This window comes from Dioscorea cayenensis, chromosome 21, assembly GCF_009730915.1.
Source record: "Dioscorea cayenensis subsp. rotundata cultivar TDr96_F1 chromosome 21, TDr96_F1_v2_PseudoChromosome.rev07_lg8_w22 25.fasta, whole genome shotgun sequence".
NCBI lineage: Eukaryota > Viridiplantae > Streptophyta > Magnoliopsida > Dioscoreales > Dioscoreaceae > Dioscorea > Dioscorea cayenensis.
Genome location: NC_052491.1, coordinates 3969601 through 3982480, shown reverse-complemented (window position 1 = coordinate 3982480; position 12880 = coordinate 3969601). Strand labels below are relative to the sequence as shown.

Genomic DNA, 12880 nt, shown 5'->3' with positions numbered 1-12880 from the left:
GAGGGGTATTGGCCAAGGTTTTGGAGAGGTTCTACGGCTCCAACATTGTCATTCCTTAGAAAGAAGGTTGGTAGGGGAGCTTCCGTCGAGGCGAGTAGAGGACTATCGAGGGGGTTTGTTTATGGATTCATTACTTTTACATTCTATTTCATTGATTGTACTTAGCTCCATGGAGAGCTAAACCCCTAGTGGGTACTCGGGTATTGTGAACCCTAGGATGTATTTGTTTCTTTGAACCTCTTTATTATGCTTTCAATAAATTGATTTTTATTGTGAGTTCCAACCTTGAATGCTTGATTGTATGAACATTTCTCCTAGAGTGACACCAGGGTTGAGAGTTCTTGTTGGTAACCTTGTGAATGAGTGACACACCACGAGCGTTAGACAAAACTAGGTTGGAGAGGGTTGAGAAAGTGAGTCGAGAGGTACAGGAGCGTCCCCTTTCCCCTCCGGCGTGATAGATTCTACCTCCGTTCCTTGAGTTCTTTGCGGCTATAATAGAGTGAATGGTCTAAGGGATGAACTTCCGCTGGGGCTTAGTTGCGCGTGCAACGGAGTGAAGCATTGAGGTGATCTTAGTATCTAGGGCTCAATTGTGGTTAGGGACCTTCCACCTAGACCAAAGGGTTAGGTCTATAATAAGGAAGAGATTTATCACTTGGAATCCCTAGAGTTTATTGCAACTCTATGCGAGTGCGAGGTGTTGAGATTGTTCGATTTCTCCTCCGGGACATGTATAGAGTTAGGCATAGTTGACCTTTGATTTGGGACTATGTAATTAAGGATTTTCACGACTCACCATTGCATTGATTAGGAAGTATAATAGAGGGTTGTTGCACTTGAAACAATTATCCTAGGAGGAGCATTATCCGGGTACCCCATCTTTATCGATTGCTTTACACCCCTTCTTTGCTTTTGCTCTCTTTCTTGTTGCTTTTACTGTTCAGAATTGAATCATTGTCACACTCATTATCATTGATCTTTTACATAGCTAAGAATCGAATTGAGTATTTTTATTCTCTACTCCCTGTGGATTCGATACTCGCTCACCCAGGATTATTACTTCGACAAACCCGTGCACTTGCGGGATATACGCAAGGGGACCTTATCACCTAGGCTTGATAAAGGAGTCTTTGGAGAAGATAGAGCGGCTCCTCAAGACAATCAATACGGATGAGAAGGGGTTTTCTCTATGGATTGATTGCATTTATCTTTCATTTCATCTTTGCTTTTGTATTGCTCCATGGAGAGCTAAACCCCTAGTGGGTGCTTGGGCTATAAACCTTAGGATGTTTTTGTTTCATTAACTTCTATTATGCTTTTTTAATTGATGTTTAAATTGAGTTTCAATCTTGCATAATCATTGTTGTGATTTTCCCTTAGAGTGACACTAAGGTTGAGAATCCATCTAGGTAATCCTTTGAAGGAGTGACAACTTCATTAGGGTTAGACTTAGTGAGATTGAAGAGGATTGAGAGGATGAGTCGAGGGGTAGCGGAACGTCTCCTTTCCCATCCAATGTGATTTATCCTACCTCCATGTTCCAAGAGTTCTTTGCGATCATAATAGAGTGAAGTTCTAAGAGACGAACTCCACTGGGGCTTAGTTGCGCAAATAGCAGAGTGAAGTGTTGAGTAATCCTTAGCGGCGGGGATTATTCATGATTAGGGGTTTTTTACCTGGACCAAAGGGTTAGATCTATTTTATGGAATAGGGGTTTTCACTTGGAGTCCCTAGAACCTCAAGCAGTCCCACACAGTGTGAGATGTTAAGAGCATCCCTTTCCGCTGGGTATAGTGTAGAGGGCCAGTCACGAATGACCATAGGTTTGGGACAGTGTGTCTTTGGATCTCCATAACTCATTAAACTTCAATTAGGAGGTATAATATTAGTCTGCACTTGAAGCAATAGTCCTAGGGTGAGCATTGTTTGAGTACCCCATTTTACCATCAATTACTTCTCTTTATCCCTCTTGCTTTCTCTTTTCTCTTTTTACTTTTATTCACGTTGATATATTGAATCAACATCACAAATTAGTTTTCATTCTAGATAAATAGCAATACTTTTTATTTCTGGGCATTTATTCCCTATGGATTCAACTACCCACTCACTGGGGTATTTTATTACTTTGACAACCCGTGCACTTGCAGTACAAACACGTAAGGGGTGAGTCAAAAATAAAGCATGAAGATAACTCCTAGAAGGTGAAACCTTTCTGAGTACACAAGTCCAAAAGATAAAATAACAATAACAAAAATAAAAGCATAAGCAAATAAAGAAAGTCAAACGAGTGGGATGCCTCAAGCGTCAGCGTCCTGTGCTGGTGCTACTATTGAGTTAGAGGTAATGTCCTCATCTAAAGTCTTCTGAATGTGATCAAGGGACTCTAGAATACATGCTTGTTTCTCAAGGATAGTGGCCATAATAGCCTCAATTCTCGTCAGAAGGTCGTGAACTCAAGTAGAAGATGGATCAGGATCGGATGATACTCTAGGTGCTACTATAGTGCCTCTGTGTCCATCTGCTCTCCCACAGGTGGTGCATCTACATCTTGATCTGGTGTCTCACTGTCTTTCCTAGACTCCTCAGAAAAAAGCTCCACCAGTGCATATCCACCTGCGCCAGTGCGCCTCACAATACCCATCAGTCGAAGAGTAATCATTCCCAAAGATGCGGGGTACTGATCTTCTCATCCCCTTGAATTGCATGAAGAAAACCCATCTTAGAAAGGAGTCAAGAGATGTATGGTTGAGCAAAGAGTGCCCCTATCCATAAATACTGACTCTGGTGGTGAAGATAGTCAGGATCTGAGTGTGATAACTGCTTGTGCGATACGAATGTGAAGCGTTCATTCCTTATATTGAGCATTACTTTTCTCGGGTTTTTACACTAATATGTGTGTTTTTATGTTACTTTTATGCAGTAGGGTTATGAGGTAGAGTATGAAGGAAATAGGCCAATGTGGATCATAATGCACCTATTTTGGAGGAGATCTTGCTAAGGTTCAAACGCGAAGACATAGGACAGGTGTGAGATGCTAGAGTGTGTGCCAACCTCCTCGTATTCGAGTGGGCATATCCATTTGGAGGGGCACAAAGGCAGTCACATTCGAGCATTCTGACTTATGCACATAGAACAAGAGCTCCACCAACGTGTACACCATTGAATAAGCAAGTGATCCACGACGTGAACGTGTGCCCGTTTGTGTTACCCCGATGAAAGTATGGAATTGGGAAGCTATTCAGGTCGAATGCTGTAGCAGGGAAATGCAGCAACACTGTAGCATGTACTGTAGCAGCACTGTCCACAGCCGCCCGAGAAACCAGTGAAACAGAGAATCCACACGGGCTTGTGGAATTTATCCACGCCCGTGTAGTCGCCTGATTCCAGCCCTATTTAAAGCCGATTCAGCCCCGATTTTGGTATTCTTTTCTCCATCTTTTTCCCAACTTGAGAGAGGGCTTCGGCTAGGGTTTCGAGGGGTATTGGCCAAGGTTTTGGAGAGGTTCTACGGCTCCGACATTGTATTTCCTTAGGAAGAAGCTTGGTAGGGGAGCTTCCGTCGAGGCGTACCCTATATCGGACGAGGCAATCTTTGGACGACGAGTAGAGGACTTTCCATAAGACCATCGACACAACTATCGAGGAGGTTTCTTTATGGATTCATAGCTTTTACATTCTATTTCTTTGATTGTATTTAGCACCATGGAGAGTTAAACCCCTAGCGGGTACTCGGGTATTGTGAACCCTAGGATGTATTTGTTTCTTTGATCTTCTTTATTATGCTTTCAATAAATTGATGTTTATTGTGAGTTCCAACCTTGAATGCTTGATTGTATAAACATTTCCCCTAGAGTGACACTAGGGTTGAGAGTTCTTGTTGGTAACCTTGTGAGTGAGTGACACACCACGAGCGTTATACAATGCTAGGTTGGAGAGGGTTGAGAGGGTGAGTCGAGAGGTACAGGAGCGTCCCCTTTCCCCTCCGGCGTGATAGATTCTACCTCCGTTCCTCGTTCTTTGCGGGTATAATAGAGTGAATGGTCTAAGGGATAAACTTCCGCTGAGGCTTAGTTGCGCGTGCAATGGAGTGAAGCGTTGAGGTGATCTTAGTATCTAGGGCTCAATTGTGGTTAGGGACCTTCCACCTAGACCAAAGGGTTAGGTCTATAATAAGGAAGAGATTTATCACTTGGAATCTCTAGAGCTCATTGCAACTCTATCGAGTGCGAGGTGTTGAGATTGTTCGATTTCTCCTCCGGAACATGTATAGAGTTAAGCATAGTTGACCTTAGATTTGGGACTATGTAATTAAGGATTTCCACGATTCACTATTGCATTGATTAGGAAGCATAATAGAGGGTTCTTGCACTTGAAACAATTATCCTAGGTGGAGCATTATCCGGGTACCCCATCTTTATCGATTGCCTTATCCCCTTCTTTACTTTTGCTCTCTTACTTGTTGCTTTTACTGTTGAGAATTGAATCATTGTCACACTCATTATTATTGATCTTTTACATAGCTAAGAATCGAATTGAGTATTTTTATTCCCTACTCCCTCTGCATTCGATACCCGCTCACCCAGGATTTTTACTTCGACAAACCCGTGCACTTGCGTGATATACGCAAGGGGATCTTGTCAAAGTGTAAGATTTACAAGTGTGTCTAAACCGAGTTAATCAAGTTGATGAAATCCAAGAATAATTGGAACGTGCGTCCAAATCACCAATACTATTCCCCTACGAAGAACCAGTGTAGAAATCGTTTAATCTTAACACCTCATGATACACCAATCTGTGTGCATGTGCTGCAAGTGCATGGGTGTCGAATTAATAAACTACCCAATGGGTCAGATAGTCGAATCTGCAAGGAACTGAAGTATTAGTAATAACCTTTTCTCAGTTATCTGGTCAATAAAAATAAAATAAAGGAAGAAATATAAATCTCGCAAGAAGCAAATGGAAAATAAAATAAGGTAAGTCTCAATCAATAAAGATGAGATACCTGGCAATGATCCCCCTAGGATCTAACATGAAGCGCAAGATTTACTTAATATTACTGAACCGAGCTAAATGAGTTGAGGTAATCCAAGAGTAATTGATCCCTACCTCTAGGCCAGCGATATTAGTTCCCTACGAGGTCCTGGTGGAGAAATCACTCAATCTCGCACCTCACACCACAAATGACCCCAATGGACTATAGGGATTCCTAAAAGTACAATGATTCCTAAAGATAGATCTAACCCTACTTCTAGGTGAAAGATCCCTAACCCCTATAATGTCTTGGTGGAGAAATCTCTCAATCTCACGCCTCACACCAAATATGGTTGCATAAAGCTTAGGGATTTGGAGATAGGAAGCACTCATCGGAGGGGAAAGGGGACACTCCACTATCTCATGACTCACCCTCTCAACCCTCTTCAATCTTGGAGTTCTAACCCTAATGGAGACCTCTCTCTTACCAAGGCAACATATCATGCAAAACAAATCAATCATAAGGATTAATACGACATGCAAGCAATTAGAAAACAAGATTTAAACTCAATTAAACTCAGATTTAATAAAATACATAAAGTAAATCAATACAAAGATATGATCCTAGGGTTCATATGCCCAAATATCTACTGGGGTTTAGCCTTCCATGGGGCTAATTACAAAGCAAAAAAATAACGTAATGAAAATCAATAAAAACCATTGAATAAAACCCCCCTTGAATTCATAATGATGGCTGACACACCCCTTGCATGTGTGTACCGCAAGTGCACGGGTTGTCGAAGTAATAAAATACCCCGATAAGTGGGTAGTCGAATCCACAAGGAATAGTTGTTCTGAAACAAGAAGTATTGCTATTTTGCTAAAGTGAAAACAAATTTGTGAATTGATTCAAGATATTAATTCAAAGAAAAGTGGAAAAGAAAACAGAACAAGAAAGAGTAATCGAATAGGACGATCAATGGTAAAATGGGGTACCTGGACAATGCTCACCCTAGGACTAATGTTTCAAGTGCAAGACTAATATTATGCCTCCTAATTAAAGTCTAATGAGTCATGGAAATCCAAAGATACATGGTCCCAAACCTAAGGTCAACCACGACTAGCACTCTATATTATGCCCCGGCGGAAAGGAGTACTCTTAATACCTCATACTCTGTGGAACTGCTTGAAGTTCTAGGGACTCCAACTGATAAACCCTATTCCCTAATTTAGATCGAACCCTTTGGTCCAGACAAAAGACCTCTAATCACAATTAAGCCCCAACACTAAGGATTACTCAACACTTCACACTATTGCTCACGCAAGTAAGCCCCAATGGAGTTTGTCTTTTACCACTTCACTCTATCATGATCACAAAGAACTCTTGGAACATGGAGGTAGGATAAATTATGTCGGAAGGGAAAGGTGATGTTTCGCTACCTCTCGACTAACCCTCTCAACCCTCTTTAACCTCCCTAAGTCTAACCCTAGTGAAGTTAGCACCCCTTCCAAGGATTACCTACATAGATTCTCAACCTTAGTGTCACTCTAAGGGAAAATCATAATGATAAACATGCAAAATTGAAACTCAATTAAAACATCAATTAAAGAAACAAAATAAAAGTCAATGAAACAAAATCATCCTAGGGTTTACAAGTCCAAGCACCCACTAGGGGTTTAACTGAACATGGAGTAATACATAGTTAAAGATAAAATCAAAAATAAGTGCAAGCAATCGATAGAGATAACCCCCTTGTCATCCATGTTGATGGTCTTGAGGAGCTGCCTCGACTTCTCCAAAGACTCCTTCATCAAGCCTTGGGCACACTCCGCTGAATCAAGGCCATTAGAAGCTCCCTTAATAACTCTCATCCAAAAAAAATTGATGTCAAATGCCATAGAACCGCTCGAAAATCCCAGCAAAAACCTCTCCAAACCCTAGCTGCGCTCTCCCCAAAAGATTGGTAAAAGGTTGGAAGAAGATCCCTAAAATAAACTCTCCAAGCGGTATTTAAAGGGCTGAAATTGGGCATCCATACGGTCCTCTGTAAATTCCACATAGGCATGTGGATTTGCAGGTTTCCATTTCTTGCGCACTATAAATAGTAACTGCTACAATAATTTTACTGCAGTAAACTTCTGCAGTACTTTTTCTATAGTCCCCCGACTTCAATTTCTTCATTGGGGCTCCGTGATTGGGCACACATCAATGCAGTAAATCATATCATACCTTCTCCTTCAAACATATTGATGAAGCTCTTAATAATGTTACACAAGTCGAAACATATGAGTAGGACTACCTTTGTGCCTCTCCAATTTGTGTATTCACTTGAACATTTTGGAGGTTAGTACACACCCACATATTTTTTAGCAAAATTTATGCCTTGACACTTATTCGATACAAGAATTTGCTAAACAATTGTGTCAATGATCCATCTTTGCTTTCTTTCTTCCAGACTTGTCTCCATAACCCTAAACGCACAAAAGAGCACAAATACACACAAATGAGATATAAAATCTGATTAAATTGATGCTCAGTGTAAGAAAAGTATACTTAGTAATACTTATACACAAGCACTTATCAACAACAAGAGAGCCATGCCCTGGGATGATTCCTATGAGCTATCGTATGCCGACTGACCTCTAATGCCTATCAGGTATATTCTATGGTTCATCCATGTGCTCAAAAGCAATGTTATGGTTCTCAAATTCACCATGTTTTGCTAGGGTAACTATGGTTTCATACACATCGAGTTTTCCTATCACACAAGACAACTACAAATATGGCAATCCACACACTAAGTTTTACTTAAGCAACTATGCAAATCAAACACATCAAGTTATGCAAACACAAGGTTAAACACTAGAATCCAAAAGGAGGTGTTAGCCACAACAATGAGAGATGGAGGTGTTAGCTACAACAGCAACTACAATGCTCTAGCTCTCTTTATTCAATCCCATAACTAATGTTACCACAATACATGCAATTAAAACTGATATTCTTATTATCTCCTCTCCCTTTGCCATCCATGCTTTCACATTATTATTATTATTTCCACTATTATTCTCACCTCCCATGTGCATATATATAAAGAGAAATATTCAGAGAAAGATGAGGGTGAGGATGACGAGGAGGAGAAAGGCTTTTTAAAGGGCGAATTGAAGATGGTGTAAATTATAATAAGTGATAAGTTTATAGATGTAAATAGAGTTTTAATCTTTGGTGGACACAAAACTGGACAAGAATCACTTGCAGATATATTGGCCATCGTGGAGCAACCATCACCAGGATCCAGTTGAAACAGTTGGAACTAGAGTGGAAGCTGGAGACTCTCAACTTCTTAACTCTGGCATCTCTCAGGGTTCTCGACCTCAGTCAAAATCACTATCTACATGGATCTATCCCTACAACCATTTTAGCTCTCTCCAAGCTTACCTTCCTAGATCTATCTTTCAAAAATCTCACAGTCATCATGCCTTTAGAGCTTGGTAATCTGTCAATTCTAGAAACTTTGTTGCTCAATGAGAATCAAACAAGTGGCTCTATCCCTGCTGCCATTTTAGCTCTTTCCAAGCTCACCATCCTTGATATCTCTGCCAATAATCTCACAGGCACCATCCCTTCAGAGCTTGGTAATTTGACAATGCTCTACACCATGTTGCTCCATCATAATCAGATAAGTGGCTCAATACCTCCTTCTTTTAAAAAGCTTTTGAACCTGAATTCCTTAGCCATCTTCCAAAATTTCTTAGTTGGTTCCTATCCTCCGGTGCTTGGAAACTTGACCAAACTCAAGTTTTTATACTTGGGGAGAAATAATCTCATTGGCTCTATTCCTTATGCGATTGGGAATCTAGTGAACATGATTGATTTTCAAATATCTTCCAACCAAATAACTGGTCCCATCCAATATAGTATTGGAAACCTAACCAAGCTTTAAATTTGTTACCTACATAATAATAATTTAAATGGTTCCATTCCTTATAAGATTGTGAATCTAGTAACTGAGAGATTTTGAAATAACTAATAACCAAATAACCAATCCCATCCCATAAAACATTGGAAACCTGACTAAGCTTCAAAACTTTTACCTACATAACAATACCATACATGGCTCCATTCCTAATGAGATTGGAAATCTAGTAAACTTGAGAAATTTTGAAATACCTTCTAATCAAATAATAGGTCTCATCCCTCAAAGCATTGGAAACTTAACCAATCTTCAAAACATAATTAATTTGAGAACAATACATACAATTAAAGCTGATGTTCTTATTATTTCCTCTCCCTTTGCCATAAATACTTTCATATTATTATTATTTCCACAGCAGCAACTACAATGCTCTTGCTCTCTTTATTCAATCCCATAACTAATGTTGCCCTAATACATGCAATTAAAGCTGATATTCTTATTATCTCCTCTCCCTTTGCCATCCATTCTTTCATATTATTATTATTATTATTATTTCCACTATTATTCTCAGCACCCATGTATATATATATAAAAAAATAAATATTGAAAGAAAGATGAGGATGAGGATGATGACGAGGAGAAGGGCTTTTTAAAGGAAGAATTGAAGATGGTGTAAATTATAATAAGTGATAAGTTTATAAATCTAAAGGGAGTTTTGTTCTATGGTGGACACAACCAATAAGAATTTTAATTTGAGTGACTGAATTTCTAAGAAATCATTTGGTTTGGGAGGTGTTGTGTGGTTTTCTTGGCCTGAGGTTGAGAAGAAATTAGAAGGGGAAATAGTAAAATATATATTAAAGTAGGAAAAGTTTTATTTTATGTTTCCTCGAGTTTGGTTTGATTATGATGGATGAAATTAAATAACCTTGTTATCTCTTTTTTATATATTTCTTTGTTGTTAAACAAAAAAGTAATTTGAAGAAAAATGGATAATTTTTTGTGTTCCTACTTTTATTTTGTTATAAAAAGTAATTCATGAAACATTTTGGATTTAAAACATTAAAAACATATCTACCTTGCAATTTCATAAGTGCTTGTGTGATATGAATGCGAAGCATTCTTTTCTTTTGTTGAGCATTACTTTTCTCGGGTTTTACACTAATATGTGTGTTTTTATGTTACTTTCGTGCAGGCAGGGTTGTGAGTCCGAGTATGAAGGAAAGAAACCAATGTGGATTATAATGCACCAATTTTGGAGAAAATCTTGCTAGGGTTCAAACGCGAAGACATAGGTCAGGTGTGAGATGCTAGAGTGTGTGCCAACCTCCTCGTATTTGAGTTAGCACAACCATTTGGAGGGGCACAAGGGCAGTCACACTCAAGCATTCTGACTTATGCACATAGAACAAGATCTCCACCAACTTGTCCGTCATTAAAGAAGCAAAGCGATCCACGACGTGAACGTGTGCCCGTTTGCATCACCTCGATGAAAGTATGGACTCGAGAATTATTTTAGGCCAGGTACTGTAGCAGAGTACTGTAGCAAAAGTACTGAAGTAGCACTATTCACAGCCGGCCGAAAATCATAATTCTAGAGAATCCAGAAGGGTGTGTGGAAATTAACCACGCCCGTGTGGAAATTCCACATGGGCGTGTGAAAAATCCACAGGACCGTGTGGATGCTCGATTCCAGCCCTTTTTAAAGCCGATTTCAGCCCCAATTTCAGTATTCTTTTCTCCATCTTTTCCCCAACTTGAGAGAGGGTTTCAGCGAGGGTTTTGAGGGGTATTGGCTAGGGTTTTGGAGAGGTTCTATGGCTCTGACATCGTCATTCCTTTGGAAAAAGGTTGGTAGGGGAGCTTCCGTCAAGGTGTATCCTATACCGGACAAGGGAATCCTTGTACGACGAGTAGAGGACTTTCCATAAGACCATCGACACGACTATCGAGGGGGTTTCTCTATGGATTCATTACTTTTACATTCTATTTCTTTGATTGTACTTAGCTCTATGGAGAGCTAAACCCCTAGTGGGTACTTGGGTATTTGTAAACCCTAGGATGTATTTGTTTCATTGAATCTCTTTATTATGCTTTCAATTAATTGATGTTTGTTGTGAGTTCCAACCTTGAATGCTTGATTGTATGAACATTTGCCCTAGAGTGACACTAGGGCTGAGAGTTCTTGTTGGTAACCTTGTGAGTGAATGACACACCACGAGCGTTAGACAAAACTAGGTTGGAGATGGTTGAGAGGGTGAGCCGAGAGGTATAAGAGCGTCACCTTTCCCCTCCGGCGTGATAGATTCTACCTCTGTTCCTCGAGTTGCCATAATAGAGTGAATAGTCTAAGGGATGACCCTCCGTTGGGGCTTAGTTGCGCGTGCAATGGAGTGAAGCGTTGAGGTGATCTTAGTATCTAGGGCTTAATTGTGGTTAGGGACCTTCCACCTCGACCAAAGGGTTAGTTCTATAATTAGGAAGAGATTTATCACTTGGAATCCCTAGAGCTCATTGTAACTCTATTCAAGTGCGAGGTTGAGAGGTTATCTAATCTCTCCTCTGGGACATGTATAGAGTTAGGCATAGTTGACCTTAGATTTGGGACTATGTATTTAAGGATTTCCACAACTCACCATTGCATTGATTAGGAAGCATAATAGAGGGTTCTTACACTTGAAACAATTGTCCTAGGCGGAGCATTATCCGAGTATCCCATCTTTATCGATTGCCTTACCTCCTCCTTTACTCGTACTCTCTTACTTGTTGTTTTTACTTTTGAGAATTGAATCATTGTCACACTTATCACTACTGATTTTTCACATAGCAAAGAAGCGGATTAAGTGTTTTTATTCCCTACTACCTATGGATTCGATACCCGCTCATCCGGGATTATTACTTCGACAAACCCGTACACTTGCGGGATATATTCAGGGGGAACTTGTCAAGTTTTTGGCGCCGTTGCCGGGGAGTAGGCGTTTAGAGATACTTTGCACTTTGTTTTCTTAGCTATTTCACCATATATTCTATTTCATATCTTCTTATTCTATCATCGTTCTGATTTCTTTTTCTTTCTTTTTGGGTGCAGCTCCAGGTTATAACCCGAGGGAATCCCTCAATATTGATTGAAGGAGATCCTGAGCTTGAACATACACGTAGAAGAAAAGGGAAAGAGCCTGTGCAAGAACAGTCTAATTTAGCTGATTTGGAAGTGGAAGAATCTGAAAACATTTCAGAACAGAATGAGCAACAGCGAACATTATCCGATTATGCCAGACCTTCAGTATTGGGGACACAGTCGAGTATTGTGCGTCCCTTGATTACAGCCCAGAACTTCGAACTGAAGCCGGCATTTATCCACATATTGTAGCAATCTACACAATTCAATGGTTTGGTTGATGAAGATCCAAACAATCATATAGAGAGCTTTGTTGAGGTGTGTGATATGCTGAAGATAAACGGGGTGACGGATGATGTAATCAAGTTGCGAGCCTTCCGATTTTTTCTAAAAGGGAGAGCGAAGCAGTGGCTACACTCATTACCTAGAGCGTCAATTACCACGTGGGAGGAGATGGTAGAAGCTTTTTTGGCTCGTTATTTCCTTCCCGGAAAATTAGCAAAGCATAGGATTGAGATCTCATCCTTTGTTCAGTTGGAATTGGAGTCCTTATTCAAGACATGGGAAAGGTTCATGGAGCTCCTGATAAAGTGCCTGCAACACGGATTCCCAGAAAAGATGATTGTTCAAACCTTTTATAATGGTTTGAACCCGAGTACAAGGCAACTCTTCGATGCGGTAGCAGGAGGTACCTTAGGTAGCAAGACCCCCGATGAGGCCCGTTAGTTAATTGAAGAAATGGGGTTAAACAGCTAACAATGGAATGCTAGGAAGAAGAAAAAAGTTGCCGGTCTCCATGAAATAGATGCGGTAACTTCATTGGTGGCTCAAGTGGAAAATTTGAGTAAGAAGTTAGATCTTCTAACTTCAAATA

At 40.1% G+C, this 12880-nt stretch overlaps 1 protein-coding gene and 1 non-coding gene across 2 annotated transcripts in view; one reads left to right on the top strand and one right to left on the bottom strand.

Annotated features, from left to right (window-relative positions):
* Positions 1–8915, top strand: part of LOC120252526 (probable leucine-rich repeat receptor-like protein kinase At1g35710) — a 39276-nt gene extending 30361 nt beyond the window's left edge. Inside the window, exon 2 of the mRNA XM_039260699.1 lies at positions 8184–8915. Within this exon, the coding sequence (XP_039116633.1) occupies positions 8184–8915 (732 nt within the window). The remainder of the gene's footprint in view (positions 1–8183) is intronic.
* Positions 8916–12507: 3592 nt separating this feature from the next.
* LOC120252666 lies at positions 12508–12614 on the bottom strand. The gene has a single exon (XR_005534123.1). It is a non-coding gene; the product is annotated as a small nucleolar RNA R71 (small nucleolar RNA).
* Between the last annotated feature and the right edge of the window lie 266 nt (positions 12615–12880).